This window comes from Brachyistius frenatus, unplaced genomic scaffold (genome assembly GCF_029030835.1).
Source record: "Brachyistius frenatus isolate BFR_SWC_R1_liver_20210118 unplaced genomic scaffold, ASM2903083v1 Contig_15, whole genome shotgun sequence".
In the NCBI taxonomy this organism is placed as follows: domain Eukaryota; kingdom Metazoa; phylum Chordata; class Actinopteri; family Embiotocidae; genus Brachyistius; species Brachyistius frenatus.
In genome coordinates this window covers 1,649,775-1,671,263 of record NW_027210614.1, presented here as the reverse complement: position 1 = coordinate 1,671,263, position 21,489 = coordinate 1,649,775, and the positions used below count along the sequence as shown (strand labels likewise).

The following is a 21,489-nucleotide window of genomic DNA, read 5'->3' as shown; positions in this document are numbered from 1 at the left end:
TATCAGCGTAACTGAGCAGCAGCAGAAGATAAAATATTAGATGCGTACTACAGTCAGGAGTTTGGACTTTAAAATGTACAAGAGAAGAAGCATCAGTGTGCCCTGCTGCTGAACCACCACCCAAAACACTGCAAACACTCCAACTCACATTCCTCCATTTGACGCTGGCCGTCTGTCTCCAGTGCTACAAAAGAATAAATTATCCAAATTATGTCAAATTACAGCAACACAACTTTGTGTATCAGTGTGTGTCAGTGGTGTCCATTTCTATGTAAAGGTTTATAACTGTGCTGCGAGGTGAGATTGAATTATCACTTCACGAAGGTCGGCAGGTCACTATATTGTTGATAGATGCAAATGTGCGTCCGACCATTTGGAAACAAAACCTATATAATGTATAAGGTATTCAGCAGATGTGTGTGAGATAATATATGTATTAATACAGAGTGGACAGAATGATGGGACTCGTCCTCTGAAAGGACTTTGACTAATTGTGCGTTCAGGCAGCTGGGAATTGAGAAAGTTCCTGTTTGAGGACAACATAAGTTCACATGAAGACAATAAACAAGCAGCCCAACCGCCCCTCGGAAATCTGCTCTATTTCGGCTGTCAGAATACAGAGACGTGACAAACAATATGAAGCAACACAGCGACCACATGGAGCTCAGGAGGAGCTCAGTGTTATTTATACGCTGCACATCTACACATTTTGATGTCCTGCCTTTTTTACAACAGCAGCAAACTAGCTCGGCTCATCAAGTCTGGATATTTCACCTTATTTTCGAAGCCAGTACACCTTTTCCTTTCACCATAAGCGCTGCCATGTCAGTGACATCAAACCTACTCTGCGCTTTAAAAAACCTCCCGCTTTCCTTCTCAGATAGCCCCAGTTCAACAGTTGTATTGTCCCACCCAAAGGTTGGAACTTTCCCACTTCCCAGCTCATGAACGCAGCATTACTGAATCCCAGTACTACAGTGTTGGGTCACATTAGGTTCAAATACAATGAGAAGCATTTGTCAGCTATTAATTGATTGTTGTGAAATGAGTCATATCTTTTAACTGAACTGTACAGGAAACAGAAAAGAGGGTCTGGGCTTATTGGAACTTTGTTTCTATTGTTGTCTTCATGACAGATCAGCATCTGATCTCACACTTTTTATTTTCTAATTTTAATGTGACAGATTTGATTTTTTTACCAAGCTGTGATTTGTCAACAAAGAACATTAAGATGTAAAATGTCTAAAGAAATCACCTGCTTGGATTAGAAGAAAACTGTTTACTGTCTCTAAAATCACAACATACTGCCTAACAGAGACGAACTGTCGTTACATAATGAAACTAACCAACAGATATGATTTGCTGCAGTATGTAGAGCTGATCAATTTGTCCTTTTCCATCACATGTTGTGTGTGTGTGTGTGTGCATGTTGTTTGGTCTCTTCCTGCCTGGACTGTGTGGGTTTCTGGATCTGTCTGTGGTCAGTCTCTCACCCTGCAGCTCCTTGATCCGGTACTCTAAGACAGTCCAGGTTGGGCTGCTGCCGGCTGCTGCCTTGCTCCTTCACCTGGTTGATGTTGCTGGGCAGGAAGGGGCGCGTTGAATTGCTGGATGACGGATGCCTCTGGCTGTGATGCTGCGAGTTCCTCTGATTGGCAACGTGGTTGGTGTTTTTCAGGCCACCGTTCTGGTGAGCAACTAAAGAGAGGAATGATATGAATCAGCGGTTCTTAGATGTGGACAGAAGACGAACTGCTCGGACACTGTGAGATGTGAATGTTGTACCTGGAGGTCCCGGTGCAGCTCGTGATGGGATGTTGTGGTGGGTTCTGGACATGCTGGAGCGACTCTGACTGAAGCTCTTCCTGGTCGGGCCTAAAGGAGAAACAAAATTAAATGAAATTGAATAAGCGCATCATACAAACAGCAAAGCCATTTAGATTAACTTAACAAGTAATATACAACAATAAAACGCTGTAAATCGTTACAGCTGAGAGTCATTTTTGTCAAAAGTAAAGGTGCTGATATTTAAAGAAAACTATTGTGTTTGAGGGAGTTTATTATCAAAGTAGATGCTGTTTTAAAACATTAAAACCAGAAGAGTAATAGTTAGTACGACTTCAAAAAAATTTAAATCATGAATGCTTAATCATTTTTAAAATGATGATACCACACAGATGTTTCTTAAAAAATGACATCTTAAGTGTACAAAAATATAAAAATAAGCGCCACTGAAATCACTGCTTGTATAGATTATAAATGTATATTTTGAACACTGGGATGCTGAGTCATCGACTGCTTTCATTGTGTTGGTCGAGTCTGATGACGTCAAAGTCATGACTCCACCTCAGATATATTTATCATGACTCATTGTGAGAACAGGTCACTTGCATACTTTGCATCTGCTAATACTCACGTGTGTTCTTGGGAAGGCCGGGCCCGATGCTGACCTGCAGAGATTTGCTCGAAGGCTTCAGTACAGGCATGTCGCCCTGACCCTGGACAAACATGACCTGCCTGGAGCCGCCTCCGCTCAAGAAGCCCCAGTTCTCCTTCTTCAACTTCATCTCCAGTCTGACGATGACATTAATCAATTATTTTAAGTCGATTGAATTTTAAGTCGATTGTGATTTATTTGTCTCGTTTGTTGTATCTCCGACAGTATGTTGTGTTTACTTACGTGTTATTAAACTTGAGTGGTAGCTTCCTCTGAGTTTTCTCCTCAAACCTGCGGGCCAGTAAGCTGATGAACTCCGTCTTAAACACACACTGCAGCAGGCTGTCGTACTCCTGCTCATGCAGAATCATGAAATCATCCTGCATTGTGCTGAAAAAAAAATGAAAAAGTGCTGAGTAAGAGGCTTGTAGGACATTTAAAAGTCTGACATTACATGTGATAAGAAACAAATCTCACTAAGAGTAAGCTCAGAGAAGTGGCACTTGATCTGCTCTCTGTTGTGCTTTGAAGGAAGTTAAGATGGGGAGTCAGAATCAGATTTCACATTTGCATTGAGAGCCTCACAAAGCAGCTCACATCTGAAGAGGGAAGACAGCTTGTGCCCGTAACCCACACAAGGATACTTTGTTCCTCCGAGTGAAGTGGAGTTTTCTTCTCTGATGAGCTTTTTACAACTCCTGCTTTCACTCATTGCACCACCTGGTCCGTATTACCCCACCGACTCATACGCCACATGTTGTACCAACAGCTCTACCTCCGAAACAAGTTATACATCAACAACAAACGGCCCACAAGTCCGTCAGTTATTTTTACTTTGTTCTTTTATTTGTCCTAAACTGATCTTTATTCTGTCCATGTTTCTGACAAAACTGCTTTCAGTCCGACCTGCACACGCAAACATATACAAGTAGTTTTAATATACTCCACATGTTTTCAGCGTCCCTTGTGTGACATTTACAGGAACATGAGAACTTGTGTGATTGGAAATCCAGACTGTGGCTTTGAAGCAGACTCATGACTTTTCTGCAGCGCAGCGTCTAGATTATATGGTCGGCCCCTCCATGACATTCAGCCTCAACCATTGTCTTGTTTTGGAAAACAAGTGGTAAACTGCTGGTAACTGCCTGCACTCATCAGAGCAGAGCGTCAGCTTTTATTCTTTCATTTGACTTGTTGAGTCCCAAGTTGGCATTTGTGTCTCTTTGTCAAAGGAGCCTGGGCCGGCAGGCGACACGTTGCGCCTCATTTAACACAGAGATAAGAATAAGATATCAATGAAACAATTACACCACTGTACGTCGTCGGGGCACTCTTGTCAAAGTTGTAACCATTTGTGGCAACAATAACATGCGGTTTAGTTTGGCAGGAGGCTAAACAGCCGATCTGTGGAAGCGTGACAGAGAGTGTCCGAGAGCTAGAGATGCTCCTAAATGATCATACCTGAGAAAATACTGGAAGAGTATTCCTTACTGAAATACACCAAAGTGAAAATATCTTGGTTGTAGCAGCAGGAAGTAACACTTAAAGTTGACTTGTGGATAGAGTGAACCTCAAATTTGTTTATATGGACTGTATCTGTTGGTTCATTGTATGAGGACCTCGTGGTGAAAAAACAAAGACTTGTGTGCCTGCTTGAACCTCCATTTAAACTATGTTAAGTAATAAAATACTCACACAGTAACTAAGAACTTTATTTTCCAGCTGCATGGAGGAGTAAAACAAAGCTACAAGCGCTAAGCTCTGCGGACTGACAAGGATTTGTATTTCGGTATCTGATGGAGATAATGAAGGATGGAGATGTCTGAAGGAGCTGTGCGTACTCAGACAGTTTGTACCTGAGAGACAACGCCAGGATCTTCTCCACATCAATCCTCCTCTTCAGCACCTCTGTCACCTGCCCTTTCTCTGGTCCCTGTTTCACCTTGTCTCTTCCAATCAGGTACACAGATTTTGGGGTCAGGATCAAGTCTCTCTTTATTCCCTAAAAATAGAAGAAAAAAAAACACGCAACATAATAAATGTTTTGTGCGTTGTTGAGCCCAAAAAAACAACAACAACAAAAAAAGGCTGCACACTGAAGAAACCAACCTTGAAGCGTCGGTCATATTTTGTGATTTTGTCTGCGAAGTCGATCTTTTCTCTCTTGCCCAGAAACTGTCGCAGCTCCGGCCTGTCGTCCATACCGAGGTAGTCACCTACAAAGTTTCTGTTCAGGCTGTGTCGCCGCCTCTCTTTGCGGTTCAACAGCAGGTCAGAGGCTGAACAAACCCAGAGAGAGAGAGAGAGAGGGTGAGACGTGGAGACAGGAGCAGGTAGATGATGAAGCAGCGAAATGTCACTTCACTCACCTTCTTCCCTCATCTGAACATACTTCTTGCGGGCCACATATTTCCTCCAGGCCTTTTGGATGGTCCTGGCATAGCCGTCAAACTTGCGCTCCCTCGTCTCTTCCAGCAGAAAGAGCTGTGAGGACAAACAAAGAGACTCAGCACGACACACACCTCAGAGCACAAGCCCAAACACAGACACACCTAAACACACCGAATGGAAGGAATGACAGCACGTACTGAACACGCCTGAGGACAGCTGAAGTCCTCCGCTGCCGACTTCACTCATCAGTCTTATTACTTTTCAGGGAAAGCAGGAAGGTTTTCCTCCTAACGATGGCACAGACAGTGTTGTTGTCTGCTTGGATTGTTGCGATCAAATAGTTTTGCACTTGAATAGATACAGTCATACAGCTAAAGTGGACGCGAGGACCCTTTTTATTTCACTGCCCTGTATTTTATGGCTTTCTTGCCACTTTGTTTAATTTTCTCTTTTTGAAATATTTGATCAATTTCATTGCATTTGCTGCGTCACATCTGTAGAACTAAAATAAACCTGGAAACGGGGAATCCCATGTGATTAACAGCACGACAAACAATTTTTCAAATCTGTCTTAAAACAATAGTCAGGTGGCCATACGAACATTAAAGCAGTTACTTAAATTAATCTTCTTGTTCATACAGGGCATTTAGATATCCTGCCTGAATGTGATTTCAATGTAAGTGACAAATTCCACAGAACTCATTGTGTGCAAACATCTGTGTAGCTTTTAATTCCACACTACGAATTAGATAACTCAAGTAAGTATCTTCTAAAGTCACTTTTTAATAAATTCCCCGTTTGTGTTTTTGTGCAGCAAAAAAAAAAAGAAAAGAAAAGCAAAGAAGGATTTTTTTTGTATTAGAGTAACTTTGACCTTTGGCTTTATTTCATTAAATCAAACCGCTGAAGCGTCATATTAACTGCACATGAACTTTATATTCAGAATATTTTAGGAAGAGAACTTTTCACCATAAGTTTGAACGGGAGGTTAAAATGCGAACCTGCCCTTTAATGTAAGATATCTTATTGATATTTTGCTATTAGGTTTACTGGAATTACATTGCAAATGTTTTTATCCTATATAACACTTATCCACTCAGTCCATATGGTTCTGTGTAATTTATACAATAATTACAACACTTTCAAAATAATATTATTTCACTCTTTGGTTGTAAAGTCTGACTTTGTGACCACCGGTTTTCTCAAACAGTCTATGTCACTTCCTGTTGGGCCTCTTGACATGCAATCACGCTCTGTGCCCTCTCCCTGCCAGACTAAACATCCTGCCCAGCGCTGGAACAGGCCTGGCATCAGTGTGACGGAAGAGGAGCGAACCACTTACACGACCACTACACAACACAGCAGATCAAACTTCATGCACAAAGGCTGAAGCTGCGTAGAGTCACCAACTGAGACAGCGACACCACAAAATCACTGAGGCTTCAGTGGTTTCCACTGGAAGAGTGACTGAATTCCTATGTGACAAACCCAAGAACAAACAGCAGGTGATGTTTTGGTTCAGCTGAAGTAGGAAAGTCAGTGGCCGGTCAAAGGAAATAGCCTCAAACTTCGTAATATCTTTATCAAACAAATATCTGACTTCCAACCAAGACGGTAATGATAATTATTTATCACATTAGCACTGAAGACAGTAAGCCATCAGCTCGTCTATCATCACGTTTCCAACATTTGGCCTGGATTCAAACAAACTCTAGAGAAACGCTGCAGTCATACAACTAATTAGCTGGTGTCAGTGTCTTATCAGACACAGAGGCTTGTTTTGAGAAGCCTGGCAGCTCATTTCAACGCTCTGCTCTGTGATATTTACGTTTCATAACCACACCTCAATGACTTGGACTCTCAGTCCCGCTGTGTGTGTGTGTGTGTGTGTGTGTGTGTGTGTGTGTGTGTGTGTGTGTGTGTGTGTGTGTGTGTGTGTGTGTGTGTGTGTGTGTGTGTGTGTGTGTGTGTGTGTGTGTGTGTGTGCTCCTGGCAGTGCATGGCTGCAATAAATAAGTAGAGACATACTGGATCAGCTGTGAGGTCTGGATTAAGACTGAGATGCCTGTGTATGAGCCACTAAACATACATCTGTGCGTGTGTGTGCACGTGCACGCTCGTTCATGCACGATGTGTACAAATGTTAATAAGTCAGAGCACAAGTGACGCTTTCATAAGGACCATGAAGAAGAAAAAAAAAGTAGCGATGGTGGAAAAAGACAAGCCTTTACGATGTCCCCCCAAACTCTGCAACCACAGCCTGCGCTTGTGTTTTAGTTTCAGAGCAGTGTTGACTCATTGCTGACGTGGTACAAGGGTCGGGTTCAATCTCCTCCCCTGCATCAAGGATTTGAGCATGATTTGGGACACTACTGCCCTTTTATGGTGTTTAGTGTAAAAATGGTGAGTTCAGTTTTCCCTCTGCTAACAGCAGACTTTCCCAGCTGCATTCTGACAAGTGACGTGAGACTTACATTGGCACAAGTTGCAGGCCTCAAAGTTTTTGCCTTGTAGTTCATTTTCTCAGAAGGTTTCTCACAGAGTGCCGTATTATAAAGATTTGCCCTTTGACCGAGCTAAAGAACAGAAGATGTGACGGGGGTGAGACACACCGACTCGGGGGCTTTAACGAAGATCTTGGTGCGACCAAGCTGGAACTGATCCTGGTCCATGTTGACAGACTGTAACAGATGAAGGACGCCTTGTTTCTCGTCTCCTCGCCACGTTGGCCAGGACTCTTTGGTCAGGATGGCGTACCTGCGGACCAAATGGTTTAGCGGTGATGAAGTATTTTACATAAGGAAAGGGAGGGTGTGTGAGTTTGGATGTTTTTTTTTCATAATGTAACACAAGTTAAAAGCAACGGCACTAAAACGATGACTGAATGAACAATCACGGACTTTTCTAATGACATTGACAGAGAAACAAATCTAATGTGGATCCGTCGTGTCATCACTATCCCAGAGAGAAACAAACATGACGGCTCTGTGAGTGTGAGGCTGGATACCTGTTGAGGAACTTCCTGAAGACTCTGCGGTAGGCGTAGCCAGCACGCCTCACCCTGATGTTTTCCTTCAGACCCAGATACTCCACCTGGTGCTTCACTCTGAGGAAGAAAAAAAAGATTCACCATCAATATGATATTAACTGGAAAATGTGTCACTGTACAGATGTACATAATTTGTTTTGTTCTCTGCTCTATGATATTTTTGTGTTGTATGTACTGTGTGTGAAGAAACCTGTGACAAATATCCTGATTTAATGCGCATAATGTGTTCAAATTATAATTGCTAAGTATGACTGCCTTTCTCATCACCTCTCAACTCAAATCCCCCCCCTCACCACCCCAACAGCTCATGAAGCATCCCCTTCACTGGCGGAAGAGATGATTGCAGGTCATTGTATGTAAAACAGCCAGTTTAGCTAACGTTTTCCTCACACAAAGACCTGAAGCACTACTTAGCGCGCTCACACTTCCTGTGAACTCAGTGGTTCCGGTGCTAATTAATGAGTCAGCCTGCACACGGCTCACAACAGGAAGGTTATAAGCTCTGAACAATACAACATCACTCTGAATCTGAACATGTAGTGCCCAAAACCTGCAGTCAGGGGGGAAAAAATGAAACAAAGGGATAAAGAAAGGGGAAATGTCTCAAACACGTCTTCGGACGGACAGAAAAACAAATTGGCTGGATGCTGAACCCATCAGAACAATGAGCTAACTTTCAAACTGCTGGGAAATGTTGGAATTAAGTGAAGATGTAATACAGCTGCTCATGAATGAGGCATCAGTGGCAGCAATGTTTGTTGTGGTTTGGGTTGTTATGGATTTGATATGGATATTTGATAGGATATCAAACCACATTTATTCTCTCTGTTTTATCAGGAGTGTGAGTAGGGAGAATAAAGCTTATATCAATTAATAAACAATTTCCATGAATATTTCTTCTGTACACTTTCAATATGGTTCTAAAATGCCATTATTATCTGTTTTTTCAGATCAAGCTCTTTCACCAGCAGCAACATTTATTCCCTTCTTGAGTTTCAGTTTTTCAATCCATTATCTATCATCTCATACTTTTTTATGAATCATAAAAATATTTACAAATTTTCTTCATTTCATGTTAACTGCTATTTCAAGGATTTAAGGAGAAATCATTGTGGCGAATGTAAAGGTAAATCCTTGTCACTGGCCGTTGCTGCTGTTAAATGCCTGTTGTAAATCCTGTGAGGAGGAAACCACTCGATGAATGGGTCTTAGTCTTGAACTGTTTGACTCGTGCACAGCGGACACAGCGGATCAGTGACTTACCGGCTCTCTTCCCAGTCTCTGGGCTTCTTGGTCTCATTCGGTTTGATGCAACGGATGTAGTGTGGAGTGCACTTCATCAATGTGCTCACCAGATCATTGGCTTGTTTCTGAAGGGTGAAATTGGATCAAACATCAACAACGTGGAGGAGACAAGCCATGACGTCCTGAAAACCTAAAATGAATCCCGGCCTCTGTTCCAGCTGGGAATGCTGAAGGTCACACTGAACAGTAAACACACACATTATCTCAGCATTGGTCTTTTCCCACAGGGACCCTGATAAGATACATACACGCACACACACACACACACACACACAAACACTTCACTGAACACACCTTTATTTTACTGCCTGCAGTTGTGGGTCGACCTTTCTTCTCAGCATTGAGGTTTTCCAGGAACAGCGCCCTGATGAAGGCACTGTCAGAGAACAAAGGTGAGGAGACTAAGTGAGAACTGAGGGGTATCATCCTCGCATTAACAAAAAAACAAAAGTGTTGGAGACCTGAAGTTAATACTGGGTTCCCCTGGCAACCAAAAACAAAAATGCAGTTAATGATTAAAAAACGGAGGACCTTTTACGAAGGTCATCGGTTTAAATTCCTGAACCATTCAGGACGGTCTGAGGAGGGGGCGGTTAGGAAAACAAGAGAGGTGTGTGTGTGTGTGTGTGTGTGTGTGTGTGTGTGTGTGTGTGTGTGTGTGTGTGTGTGTGTGTGTGTGTGTGTGTGTGTGTGTGTGTGTGTGTGTGTGTGCTGTACTGTACTGTACTGTACTGTACTGTACTGTACTTGTGGAAAGAGCTTTCGGTGAGGCAAATCTCCCCGAGGCCACAGAGAGGCATGAATGCTTTTATTTGACATAATGCTTGGTTTGAACATTTTTTGAGTTACTTTCAACTGACTTTTGACCTTTTGTCTCGTAAAAGAGAGAAAATTGGAAGAATGTTAAAAAAGGTCAACAATACGCATGTGTTTCCTGAGAGTATTGATCCCATTTCATCTGGTGTTTTCCTCCTTTATCTTTCTGCACTTGAAGGGATATTAATTTTTTTTTCTATGAAGTGTAGATAGCTTGCAGGATTTATTAGGGAGGGTCATTATGGAGCCAGTTTTCTTTTGACTTGTGGAGTGGATATTCAGGAGGGAGATGGCGGCTGGGAGGCTGTGGCTCAGTCGGTAGAGTGGGTTGCACACTAATCGGAAGGTTGGTGGTTCAATCCCCAGCTCCTCCTGTCCACATGCCTAGGTGTCCTTGAGCAAGACACTGAACCCTAAATTGCCTCCCGATAATGTGCTCCTGATGGCAGCACCTTGCATGGTGAACTGTCTCATTAGTGGGTGAATGGGAAAACCATGTTAAAGCACTTTGAGACCATTTAGATGTCAAAGCAAATTATTCATATTAACACATTAAGTGATCAACCTGTGCTGAATTACACTCCCTTAAGCAAAAATTAGTGGGCCCAAGTTTATTTGTGTTTAAACAAATAAGACCTAACCCAGCCTGAACTTCTAATGTGTACATGTGGATTCATGTCATCATCCCTGCAGCAGGATGTCTGACTGCTGCTCAGGATAGCAGATATTTGTGAAGTTTCCAGATCATCAAATTTCTCTCCTGTAAAGAGACATGCATCTACTTTCAAAGGACAGTTTGTACTTTTGAGCTACATTTAATTTACAGCAACACACACTCAAGATCAATTTTCATTTTTTTCTTCAAACATGATATAATATGGAGAAGGGAACTGTGTTTGTTTAAATTGTGACATCTGAAGCATCTGCACTTACATACTGAGCCACAATAAGACAATCAAATAATGAATCATCTCATCAAAACTCACTAAGACACCCTCTTTACTCTGATCACACGTTACTGAATTAAAGAAGTGTTACACCCACTTTTAGATGAAGCAGCTCAGCTCTTCTCCATAGAGAATAAATTAAGTCACCATTTTATTTTGTCGTTAATTAAAATGAATGATGGCGTCTTGTTGTTTTTCTAAGCAGCTGTGCAGTAAATGTCCTATTTATGTAGCAGTTTATTTAGAGGCTACACATTTAAAAGGCTTTTATAGATAATCTGATGCAGGTAAATCAAAATAAAATACAGTCATAATCTTCAGGTCTGACCCATTTACCAAAATTACGTTTCACTGATCAGCACATCCGTCATTCAAGTATTTGGCTCCACCTGAACTGTGCTGGCTGTGTTTGCTTTGAAAAGTCACATAAAATGACCTGACCTAAAGCTGACACGTACTTCAGCTCAGCATTCGACTTACAGCGTATTTCAACTTGCTCAAGTCGCCACCTTCAGTGATTATTATTTTATTGTTTCAAAGTGCTTTTTCATGTTACTGTTTTTTTTTTTCTTTTAGATGTCTTCTCCTTTCTGGCTTTCTCCCACTTTGATATTTGTTTGGTTTTAAACTTCTGACTCGAGCGTTGGACACAGAAGAAAGGACCAGCAGGTCGTGTGTACAAATACACCAGGAGTCTGCTAATACTGTCCAGCTGACAATACTGCTCATTCCTTTCTTCTCTATTCAGAGCTGCTGCTCAAAGGAATGAGGCGGCTTCCTTCCTCCTCATGCTGCCCTTGTATGACTGCGCCAGACTCTTTTATCAATGTGTGTGTATATATATGTTTGTGCGTCTGTATGCGATGTTGAGTGCGTGTACATATTTTTTAGCACGTGTCTGATTGGGACTTTGGCATAACCTCCTTTCACGCCTCACAAACCGTGCACACAAAGGGGGCCTGCGGGGGTTACACAGACAATACAGGCTGTTTGCACAGATGGCCACTTTGACACAAAAAAAGCCTGAGAAACCATAACGCTGGGGGCCAGACTCCACCACACAGCCCCACAAGGAGCTTTGTAAGAGCAGCTTGGGTGCCCCCCCCCCGAAAAGTCGCATAATGGGACATCAGCCAGACGTGATTCGGGGCAGAGGGCACGACGTAACAGAGCCCTGCGCACTTCTGCGACGTCCCACCAGTTTCCAGATGCACTGGAGCGTCTGAAGCCTTCATTTCGATGTATTCAATTATAAACATACGCATCACAAAAGACGACTCCCTTTAAGTACGCACCATAGAAATCCTCATCACATGATTTGCAAATAGGAGCTACTTACATTTCACTGCTCTGCATCAACTCAATGAGGTCAGTAAAAAGGACGTCTCGGTTCCTCTCACAGAAACCCTCTGCGTCGTAGGACACCTGGAGGGAAGCACACCGAGGGATTTCTAAAGAGTCATGATTATCAAAGAACACTACCAACAAAAATGGAACTTGACACCTGTGTGAAAATAATAACTGGAACTGATATTTTGACCTAAACCAGTGGTTTGAATTTTATAGGCAGAAAAAAAATGAAGGGCTTCAGGTCCAATACTTTACACCTACGGATTAGCGTCCCTATAAAAGCAGCAGTAGTTTAAAAGTGTACAGATGAAACCGTGTTATTTCTATTCTACTGTAGGCCGAGACTGGAGGAATGTTTTGAGCGCAGTCATGGGAGCCCCTCAAGTCTTTATGGCACGGCTCATTAAGCTTGTGGCATGTGTGCCAGGCTGAGGCCACCACACATCTGGAGAATGACACGGGACAACCTCCACCCAGACCACCAAAATCTAAATAAATGCAAAAAAGGATGTCTAATTAACTGTATTGTTAAAAAATAGGAAGGCTGATGAACATGTATGACGTTGTTAGTTCTTGTTTCATGTGCGGAGGGAGCTGCAGCCGTAACCAGCCAAAGAAGAGAGACAGGAGGTGCAGCAGCGAGCGCTGTCAGTGTGGAAGTGGAAATCCTTAAAGGACAAAGATATCGACAGACACTCCAGAAGTAAAGCACCAGCTGCAGAACTGATATTTATGACGGATCATACAAGTGGGTAGGAACAGCTCCTATACCAACACCATAAAAAAGGACCGTTAAATAAGTTTCTATTTCCAGAAGTTACCCGTCAGCTGCTGACTGAAGACTGTAACATGTTCTTTTACAGTCAACACCATGCAAAGACAAGTGCACAGAGATGCTGCAAACCTTATATTGAATGTTGCAGTCTTTCAGTTTTGTTGAAAAATGCATAGAAGCATTGGTAAGAAGAGATGTTTTTCTCTTTGTTAATATCCATAAATGTTTATGTTTATGAGATATGGATGATTCTCAATTCGAGCAGAAAGGAATGCTGTTTGTCAAAAACAAGCTGATGAATAAACTCCCAGAAAATGTGTGCAGCGCTGACCTTGCCCGCGTAGTGGTGGATGATGAAGCCCTGGTTCCAGCTGTTGAAGTGCTCGTGGGTGTTGATCTGGACTCGGAGCTTCTGCAGCATGGTCTGGTCGGCTCCCTCACCCACCGCGTGCATGGTGGCGCACACATCATCCAGGATGCTCATGATGCCGGGGGGATTCTGGGGTCACAGGGAAAACAGCTCTCAGTCATATCATCACCGGGTTTAAAACATTGACTGACGATGTATTTATTTATTTATTTTTTTTTTTTTTTAATCTTTTTCTGTTTGGTCTGCAGGATCAATTGAGGTACTGGAGATGAAACTCATAATCAATTAAGTCAATATATAGAAAATTATTCAGCAACCTCTTTGATAAATGAACAAACATTTTAAGTCATTTATCAAGCATAAAAGGCAAACGAAGAAATCACTAGTTTCAGCTTCACAGCTGCACTTATGAGCACTTGTTGGTTGTGTGATTGTTTTATAAGACTAAATTGAATAGCTTTGGGATCTGGATGGTGTTTTAGGGGTTTGATTTTCATATTAAAAGGACGTTTTCATACATTTTATAATCCAAAAATTGATTATTTGATAATGACAATGATTATTTGCAGCCATTTTGCTTTTGACATAATGAATTATCACAGAAAGGTTGGTTCCAGCTACTATAATAAATCATACTGCATTTATTAAATCATATTTGTGATAAAAACTGATCATGAAGAAACTTTTCCACACCAACTAAGCATTTGAAAAATGATATAAATCTAAATCTAACGGTGGAGCTGCTTAAGCACGGCCTTTCTTAAACATGACTCTCACACTCTGCCCTGTTTGGCTCCATTATGTCCACAGCTGATCAGCGGACTTCAGACGCCACAGTAGAAACAGTGGAAACAGTGTCTCAGAGAACAGTGTTAAAAGGACACATTTGAACTTGTCAATGGATTAACCGAAGAACTGAACTGACAGGCACCAATACAGATCCCCCGCTCCTCTCAGATGGAGGCTTGTTTTAAAGCCCTTGTTGTGGATTTCATGGATTAAACCTCTCGGTAGGACAGATAAATCAAATTAAAAGACATGTCGGCACGTTGGAGGATATTAAGCTGCGAGTCAAGGCAACACAGCAGAAACTTGGCAGGAAGTTGTGGAACTCAGTTTACAATATTAGGAAATAAAACCAACAACTGTTTATCATAAAAAAATTATGACTGATCTAATCCTCGTTTATCCCGGTTTATGTTTTCAGCCTTTAGCCTGTTTGTTATTGATGGAAAGAAAATAAGATTGTTTCATGTTATTTTCATGTGGCTCCAGAAAGTTTCTATATATTCCTCTTATTTGCATGTGGCTCCAGAAAGTTTCTATATATTCCTCTTATTTGCATGTGGCTCCGGAAAGTTTCTCATCTTATTTGCAAGTGGCTCCAGAAAGTTTCTTTTGTTTTACTTTCCACATCTAATTTATGACTCCCCTGTGTCCTTATCTTGTGACCTACAACCAACTCAGTATTACCATACAAAAGCAGATACAAAGGGAATGGGGGTGACTGTCAACTGTTTGTCACACTGTATAAAAGCTGCCCTACGGAGGAGTGACATTGAGCAATGCTGGACATCCTTCTTTGAGTGTACATGTATTTTGCTCCTTCTTGCAAGAATAAATGTCCGATGTGTTTGATTTTGAATCAAGCCTCTGAGTGATTTTTCTAACAGTTATTAAATAAATAATTTATAATACCAATTCATTTCAAAGAAGTTTGATTGACTGTCTGGTCATATTGTTCAGAAAATCTTTTTTTAATGTATTTTCTGTGATGGTCTGAATCAGTATATTTTCTTCTGTTTCTAATTCTTTTTGGAAATAATTGTGTGTTTTGTATGTTGTTTATGACATAATAAAATCAAGTCATTTACTTTGCTTTCGATGAGATCGCATACGATCTTGTTGTTGAAGTACTCTATCTGAGTCCACTTGATGCCCTCCTGCACATACTCCTCCTACAAGACATGAAAAGAGAGTCAGAACAAAAAACATCCAGAGGAGCAGGAAATAAAATAAAAAAAAGAAGAGAGAAACATTACCTGCTCTGCCTTGAGAGTCAGCTCAATGAATATCTGCTGTAGCTTCTCATTCACAAAGTTGATGCAGAACTGTTCGAATCCATTTTTCTGATGAAAGCAACACAGTTAATCAAATCCATACTAATGAGCTCTATCTTCAGTGGAGTACGGATATCCTGTAAGCTCAGTGGGCTTTGTTCAACCTGAACTGTAAGTGACGGTGGTTTGCATCTTCCTGTCTATTGACCTGCGGCCACCAAGCTGACCTTTTCCGACATTGTTTATAGAAGGAAAACCTTTAATCTGACAGACAGATAAAGCTGTAGGAGCAGATACAGAATCCAGAGGTCTTTGCAAACCAAATATTACGAAAACACTTCCATCTAGTTTGTTCAATCCTGTCAACAAGTCCAGGACCTCGTATTAAACAAACAAAACAAACAAGTAATCAGATTAGAAAAGCATGTTGAAGTCTGCTGTCTCAATCAGGAGATGGGACTTAATCCACATACTTTATGAATTAGTGTTATCCTTTGTGTTAAATCTGTTTAAATGCTCAATGTTAATACCAGTTAATCTAATTTATGTGTTGCTGCTGAATAAAAATTCCAGCAGCCATGTGTCAGCTTCCAAACCCGCCAAAAACACTTACTTGGAAAATTTCAAATCCATAAATGTCCAATACTCCGATATTTAACTCCTGATGATCCTTCACCATGGCTTTGTTGATAGACTGAAATCAAAGGATCACTGTTACCCAAATATGTTTATTACAGGCTGTCATAGTTTTACAATCTTTGGCAATTTTGTATATTTATGAATTTTAAATACAAGACAAAACATGTAAACTCACCTCGACCAGGTAGTCAAACACACGTGAATGCAGGGCTTTGGAGAGAGCGTCACGCGTGTAACACGCCTGCTCCACGTTCAGCGTCACGTCAATAGACTCCACTGCATTTCCCCACTTACTGTCCATCTTTCGGCTCGTCAGTTTCTCCTTCAGACGGTTCTGGTCAATTCCCAGCAGAAACGCAGGAAAGGCTAAAACTATTAAAAGACAGGAGAGAAAGGAGCGAATAAGAAAAAGCAGGTAACTTTATAAAAGTTTGTTTTCCTCTCAATCTGTGTTTGTCGGTTTTTTGTCCAGACTAAACTGATTATAAGAAATGTATGACTGGATGTTAGCACAGGACAGTGAACATACTTTGGCATGAAGTTAAATACAGAAAACAGCTTGTTGCAATATGTAACAATAATAATGTCACCAACATCACTAACAATTTGGCAATTTGGTACTTTGAGTGTGTAAATGTGTATTTTTGCAATCACTGACATTAAAGCCCTCCTTTAGAGCTCAGACCATGAATGTATTTATCAGTGAGTCAGTCTTAAAAGGCTTTTTTTTCACAAAAATTTCAAAAAGTAGGATGACTTGCTGCTTTTCTCTGTCTTATATCATTTTAAATTGAATATCTTTGAATTTGGGAGTGAGTTTGATAAAACAACACATTTGATGATATCACCAAAAACACTAAGAAATTGTAATTACCATTTCCTGACATTTTATTGATTTACTTATTACTCAAGAAAATAAACAGCAGATTAATAAAATTAATATAATCGTTGTATTTCATACTGTTATGGTGTATTAGGCTGCTATTGCTCTGTTATGACAAAGTAAGAAACAAAGCAAAACGTTAGTAACAGGTCCTGCTCTGAAATACAAGAGACATTTCTATGAACCTAAGTATGCAAATGAATATGCAGAACTGGACTCATTGGAAAGGTAGCCTCATGTGACCGTAGCAAGAGACCGCAGCAGCAAATCCAGGGCTTATATCTATCTTTTGTACTGCAGTTATTCTTATCAATCAGTAGTGAATCTGACGAATTTGAAAAGGTTGTACTCATAAGCCCAATGAATGTAACTGTGGTGTAAGGCCATAAAACTGTGGTGACTCTACAGCTGCACCTTCTGTACAAAATTCAGAGCTTTGAACTTCAAAATAGAAGAATAGGGCTAAATCTTTAAAAAAAAAAAAAAAAGTATTTAACACGCTACAGATCATTTGCCACGACCTGGCGTTGATATTGTCCCCTGAGGACCCCTCCCTGCCTCATTACTGTGACTCACTTCCCCTAAAAGGAAATAGCTCTCAGGCCTCCAGACTCACTGTGTCTGGGAATGCATCAGACCACTGCAGTAGCTCCCCTTTTGGGACATTAGGGTGTGACTGACCATGCGCCTGCTTAAATCATGAAGAAAAGTTATTCTTTGTGTTGGGCAGGAAAGGTATGGATTGTATACTGTGGTCTGGAGGCTTTTACACATTGTGAACAGGAATTTTGAGAACAATGCTCATACAAGCACAAGCTTTCCTGCAGGAAATTTGTTAGTCAAAGCAGCAGTGGATATTGAGAGCAAAAGGCGGCAGTGTTGTCAGGACAGAGGTTTGTAGAGCATGTTGCTTCACTCCAGTAAAATGTGATGGGACCAACGACCCTGCCACTCAACATTTCCCGTCTCCAATGTTGACTCTGCTTAGCTTCTGCTTCAGGGTTCTTCGGTCAAGGTTTTGCAGTGTAAAAAGAAACCGAGGCAAATCTTGAAGCAGTAAAGACGTGACGATAACATGGGAACCCTGCTATTGTTTGGAAAATGAGGAACAATGAGATTTTCCTGGAAGATCATCTCGCCTTTAAAACTCTTATACACTACACATGCTCTATGCTACATTACCTGAATATGCTACATGTTAACAAAAAGCAGCTGTCTAGCTTAGCATAGAGACTGGAAACAGGGGGAAACAGTTAGCCTGGCTCTTCCCAGAGGTAATAAAACTTGCCTACTGGCAACTTTACAGCTCACTAATTAACACATTATATTTCAAAGTGAAACAAGGAAAAGTGGTTGTTGAAAAACAGCGTGTCATCGTTTGGATCAAATAATGTTGTCACCAACCAAATAATGTCCAAATTCTTTGTCTCCCCTTTCCTTTCAGTATGACGCCAGGAGCCGACTCTCCTTGCTGAGTGTGCATTAATGTTGGTGGAGTTTAATTTTAGGAGTATGGCTGAATATGTGCGAGGGGAACAGGAAAGGCAGAGATTATGAAGCACCGCTGTTACGTGTGCACAGAACAAACCGAGGCTTTGTACCCTGGGAACTGTACTCTCATCTCCATCATGCAGACATCATGAGAAATAAGGAGAAAGGAGAAAGAAGACAGGGGGAAAGGAGAAACTGAAACAGGAGGAGGAAAGAGAGAATTGAGACAGAAGGAGAAGTGTTTTTCCAAGTAATTTCGGTCTCTGACAAAATACGTCCAAAACTGCAATAATAGCATTTCCTGGTAATCCAGCATGGCCTGGATTAGTCCAGATAGCTGGCTGCAGCCCTGCATTAACACAATAAAACTTTAGGGAGTGAACGTGGTGAGAAAGAAATCTCCTCCAAAACCAGCCCAAGAGGGGCAGCTCAGGACACTGAAGAGAGGAGAGACATTCAGAAAGAAAAGCTTCGCCACAGCCCGGCATCAACCTGAACATCAGCTCCTTCACCTTTTAATACTGTTATAGGCTAACGGTATCTTTTAGGAATGTGACTCTTTGCGCGGCAATGATGGTCATAAACCACTTTAATTCAGACTGAGATATCTCATCATCCTCTGGATGGACGTCTGTGTCATTTTGTGGAGACATTCATGATGAATCTCATTAATGTTGATGTTAATATCAAGGAGGATATCTAAAGATAGCTAAGAATTAGCGCAACATTTGGTACGGACATTCATGATCCCCAGAAGATGAACTGTAGGATCAATGGCTGACGTTAGCAGCACAGCATCACAAACAGACTGTCTATGAACATTAGCATTGGAAGAGTGTTAACATGTTAGTGCACAGCTCAGCTAACACTGACCATCTTAATTACAGCTGCTTGCATAATTGTAGGCTTTTAGTCTTGTTTGGATATAACTTGATACTTGATTTATTTGAATACTATGTGCTTTAAATTCCCTGAAAATTGCTTCCCATAACCTATAACTTACAAAGGTATTTCTGTCAAGCTGAACAGCCACATCACCGTTTGAAAGGGCAGTGAAAGGTTATCGGAGCGTTGAACATTAAACAGTTTAACTTTCCCTTTCATGCTCACTTAACTGATTTGTTTTCACTCAGAGACAGCAGGAATTAATTGCCAACACAAATAAAAATGTGTCCTAAAAGGTCTATTTTTGTCAGTCCTTCCCAGCTGAATGTTTAACAGCAAACTAAAAATAGCCCAAAATACATAAAAGTTTTAACGTGACCATGTTGGTGTTTCGGTGTGAATCACAGAAAACTCAGAAGCGTTCATCTGTCTTGTGAGCCGACTTACACTCTTCACTCTCCACAGCAGCGTAGTTGCCCGATTCCTTGAAACTGATATTTCCCAGGTGCAGGACTCCGGCCACAATCTGGAGCACCATGGCGCGGTCCCCCGCTGAGATGCCGATCACATCCATAGCATGCTGGGGAAACAGAGGGAGAAAATCCTGCTAAATTGGGGCCTCGGTGTGGGTTTACTCACTCCTGTGGTACCTCGCTCATGTCCTCTAATTACTCCTGTTGCGGTCTCGCTGGTAAACAAAAACAGGAGGAGATTGTTGAAAAGAAAACAAAAGAGGACTGCTTGGGGGAGAGAGAGGAATGTAAAGAGAAGACCGTGACCCACATCGGCTGGTATGAGATTCACAGATGCACAAAACACCGCTGAGGGTGTTGCGGCCAGTTAAACAGAGGAAATCTGACCTACCATTGTCTCCTGGAAGTCACTCTTGTCATTGATGTCGTCCACTTTGTAGGAACCAGACTGATTGAGGTAAGTGTAGTAATCCAGGCTGGTGATTCCCAGGCTGCTCTTCTGCTCTCCACTGGCTCCTTCTATCAACTGTAGAGCAAAAAGCACGTGACGGATTGTGTGCGCAACTGGGAAAGATATGCTTTTATAAATATTTCTTATGTGTAGTGTTATTTTTATATATTTTCTGTGCTCATCTGTGATTGAAATTAACTGAACTACCAAATTTTTTCCAGGGACTGTGCACAATAAAAACAGGTTGACCTTCTGCCTGCAGCCAAATGGCACGTTGAATCCAATGTGTCCTGAAATTCCCTCACGGACCCTTTTCACGAGTCAAATGTGTCCCATTCACTCTTCAGCTCAGAAAATAAGTCTCACCTGATAAAAAATATGGAAACTCCTTTCTCCAGGATTCCTCATGACGACACGTGACTTCTCCAGAAGGAAGTTGGAGATTTTCCCTCCATCTGGTTCACCACCGGAGCTGAACTGGATCTCAAAGTATTTCCCCTGATGGATCAAAGCACGTTTTTTTTGTTTAGGTATTGAACTTGGCTGCAATAAAGCTGAGAAGCCAGAGAAATAAGGTCTAAAATACTGACACCTGACTCTTCAAGGGTTGCTCATGGTGTGTGTGTGTGTGTGTGTGTGTGTGTGTGTGTGTGTGTGTGTGTGTGTGTGTGTGTGTGTGTGTGTGTGTGTGTGTGTGTGTGTGTGTGTGTGTGTGTGTGTGTGTGTGTGTGTGTGTGTGTGAGAGTGTGTGTGTGAGTGAGTGAGAGTGTGAGTGAGTGTGTGTATGTACACATTTATAAAAATATAAAAATCTGATCCTGCTTTTTGTCTTGCTGTCGTCTCCAAAAGAGCTTGCAATGTAATATCTGTTCCAGTCAAGTTGAGCCAAAGCTGAACAGAGACACTATTTATCCAAAACTAGTAATCTCAGGCCACAACTGGATCTAAAAATATATTTTTAGTATCTGCTTTGGATGCAAACTTCAACATTTACCCAATAAACTCTGAGGAAATACATTTTCTAAAATAAAACAAGCTCACTTTCATTTTTACGTCCTTGCTGACAAAGTTTCTTGGTAAGCGGTAGAGGACGTGCCTCAGTGGATGTGCATGTGTGTCTTTCTCTACAGTGTGTCCTTACAGTGCTTTCTGGTTAACCAGGACACA

At 41.4% G+C, this 21,489-nt stretch overlaps 1 protein-coding gene across 2 annotated transcripts in view; it reads right to left on the bottom strand.

Moving 5' to 3' along the window:
• The window catches only part of myo1ea (myosin IEa), a 50,250-nt gene that overhangs the window by 4,088 nt on the left and 24,673 nt on the right, over positions 1–21,489 (bottom strand). Inside the window, exons 7-27 of one of the 2 annotated variants that reach the window (XM_069693507.1) lie at positions 20,689–20,820; positions 20,263–20,397; positions 19,846–19,978; positions 16,315–16,511; positions 16,114–16,194; positions 15,483–15,569; positions 15,315–15,398; positions 13,402–13,569; positions 12,285–12,370; positions 9,477–9,558; positions 9,141–9,247; positions 7,836–7,934; positions 7,441–7,585; positions 4,807–4,921; positions 4,547–4,716; positions 4,294–4,439; positions 2,681–2,827; positions 2,417–2,574; positions 1,786–1,875; positions 1,494–1,698; positions 149–184 (exon numbers count right to left, since the gene is read on the bottom strand). In XM_069693507.1, the coding sequence (XP_069549608.1) occupies positions 149–184; positions 1,494–1,698; positions 1,786–1,875; positions 2,417–2,574; positions 2,681–2,827; positions 4,294–4,439; positions 4,547–4,716; positions 4,807–4,921; positions 7,441–7,585; positions 7,836–7,934; positions 9,141–9,247; positions 9,477–9,558; positions 12,285–12,370; positions 13,402–13,569; positions 15,315–15,398; positions 15,483–15,569; positions 16,114–16,194; positions 16,315–16,511; positions 19,846–19,978; positions 20,263–20,397; positions 20,689–20,820 (2,603 nt within the window). The remainder of the gene's footprint in view (positions 1–148; positions 185–1,493; positions 1,699–1,785; positions 1,876–2,416; positions 2,575–2,680; positions 2,828–4,293; positions 4,440–4,546; positions 4,717–4,806; positions 4,922–7,440; positions 7,586–7,835; positions 7,935–9,140; positions 9,248–9,476; positions 9,559–12,284; positions 12,371–13,401; positions 13,570–15,314; positions 15,399–15,482; positions 15,570–16,113; positions 16,195–16,314; positions 16,512–19,845; positions 19,979–20,262; positions 20,398–20,688; positions 20,821–21,489) is intronic. The other variant, XM_069693508.1, reaches the window with a different exon arrangement.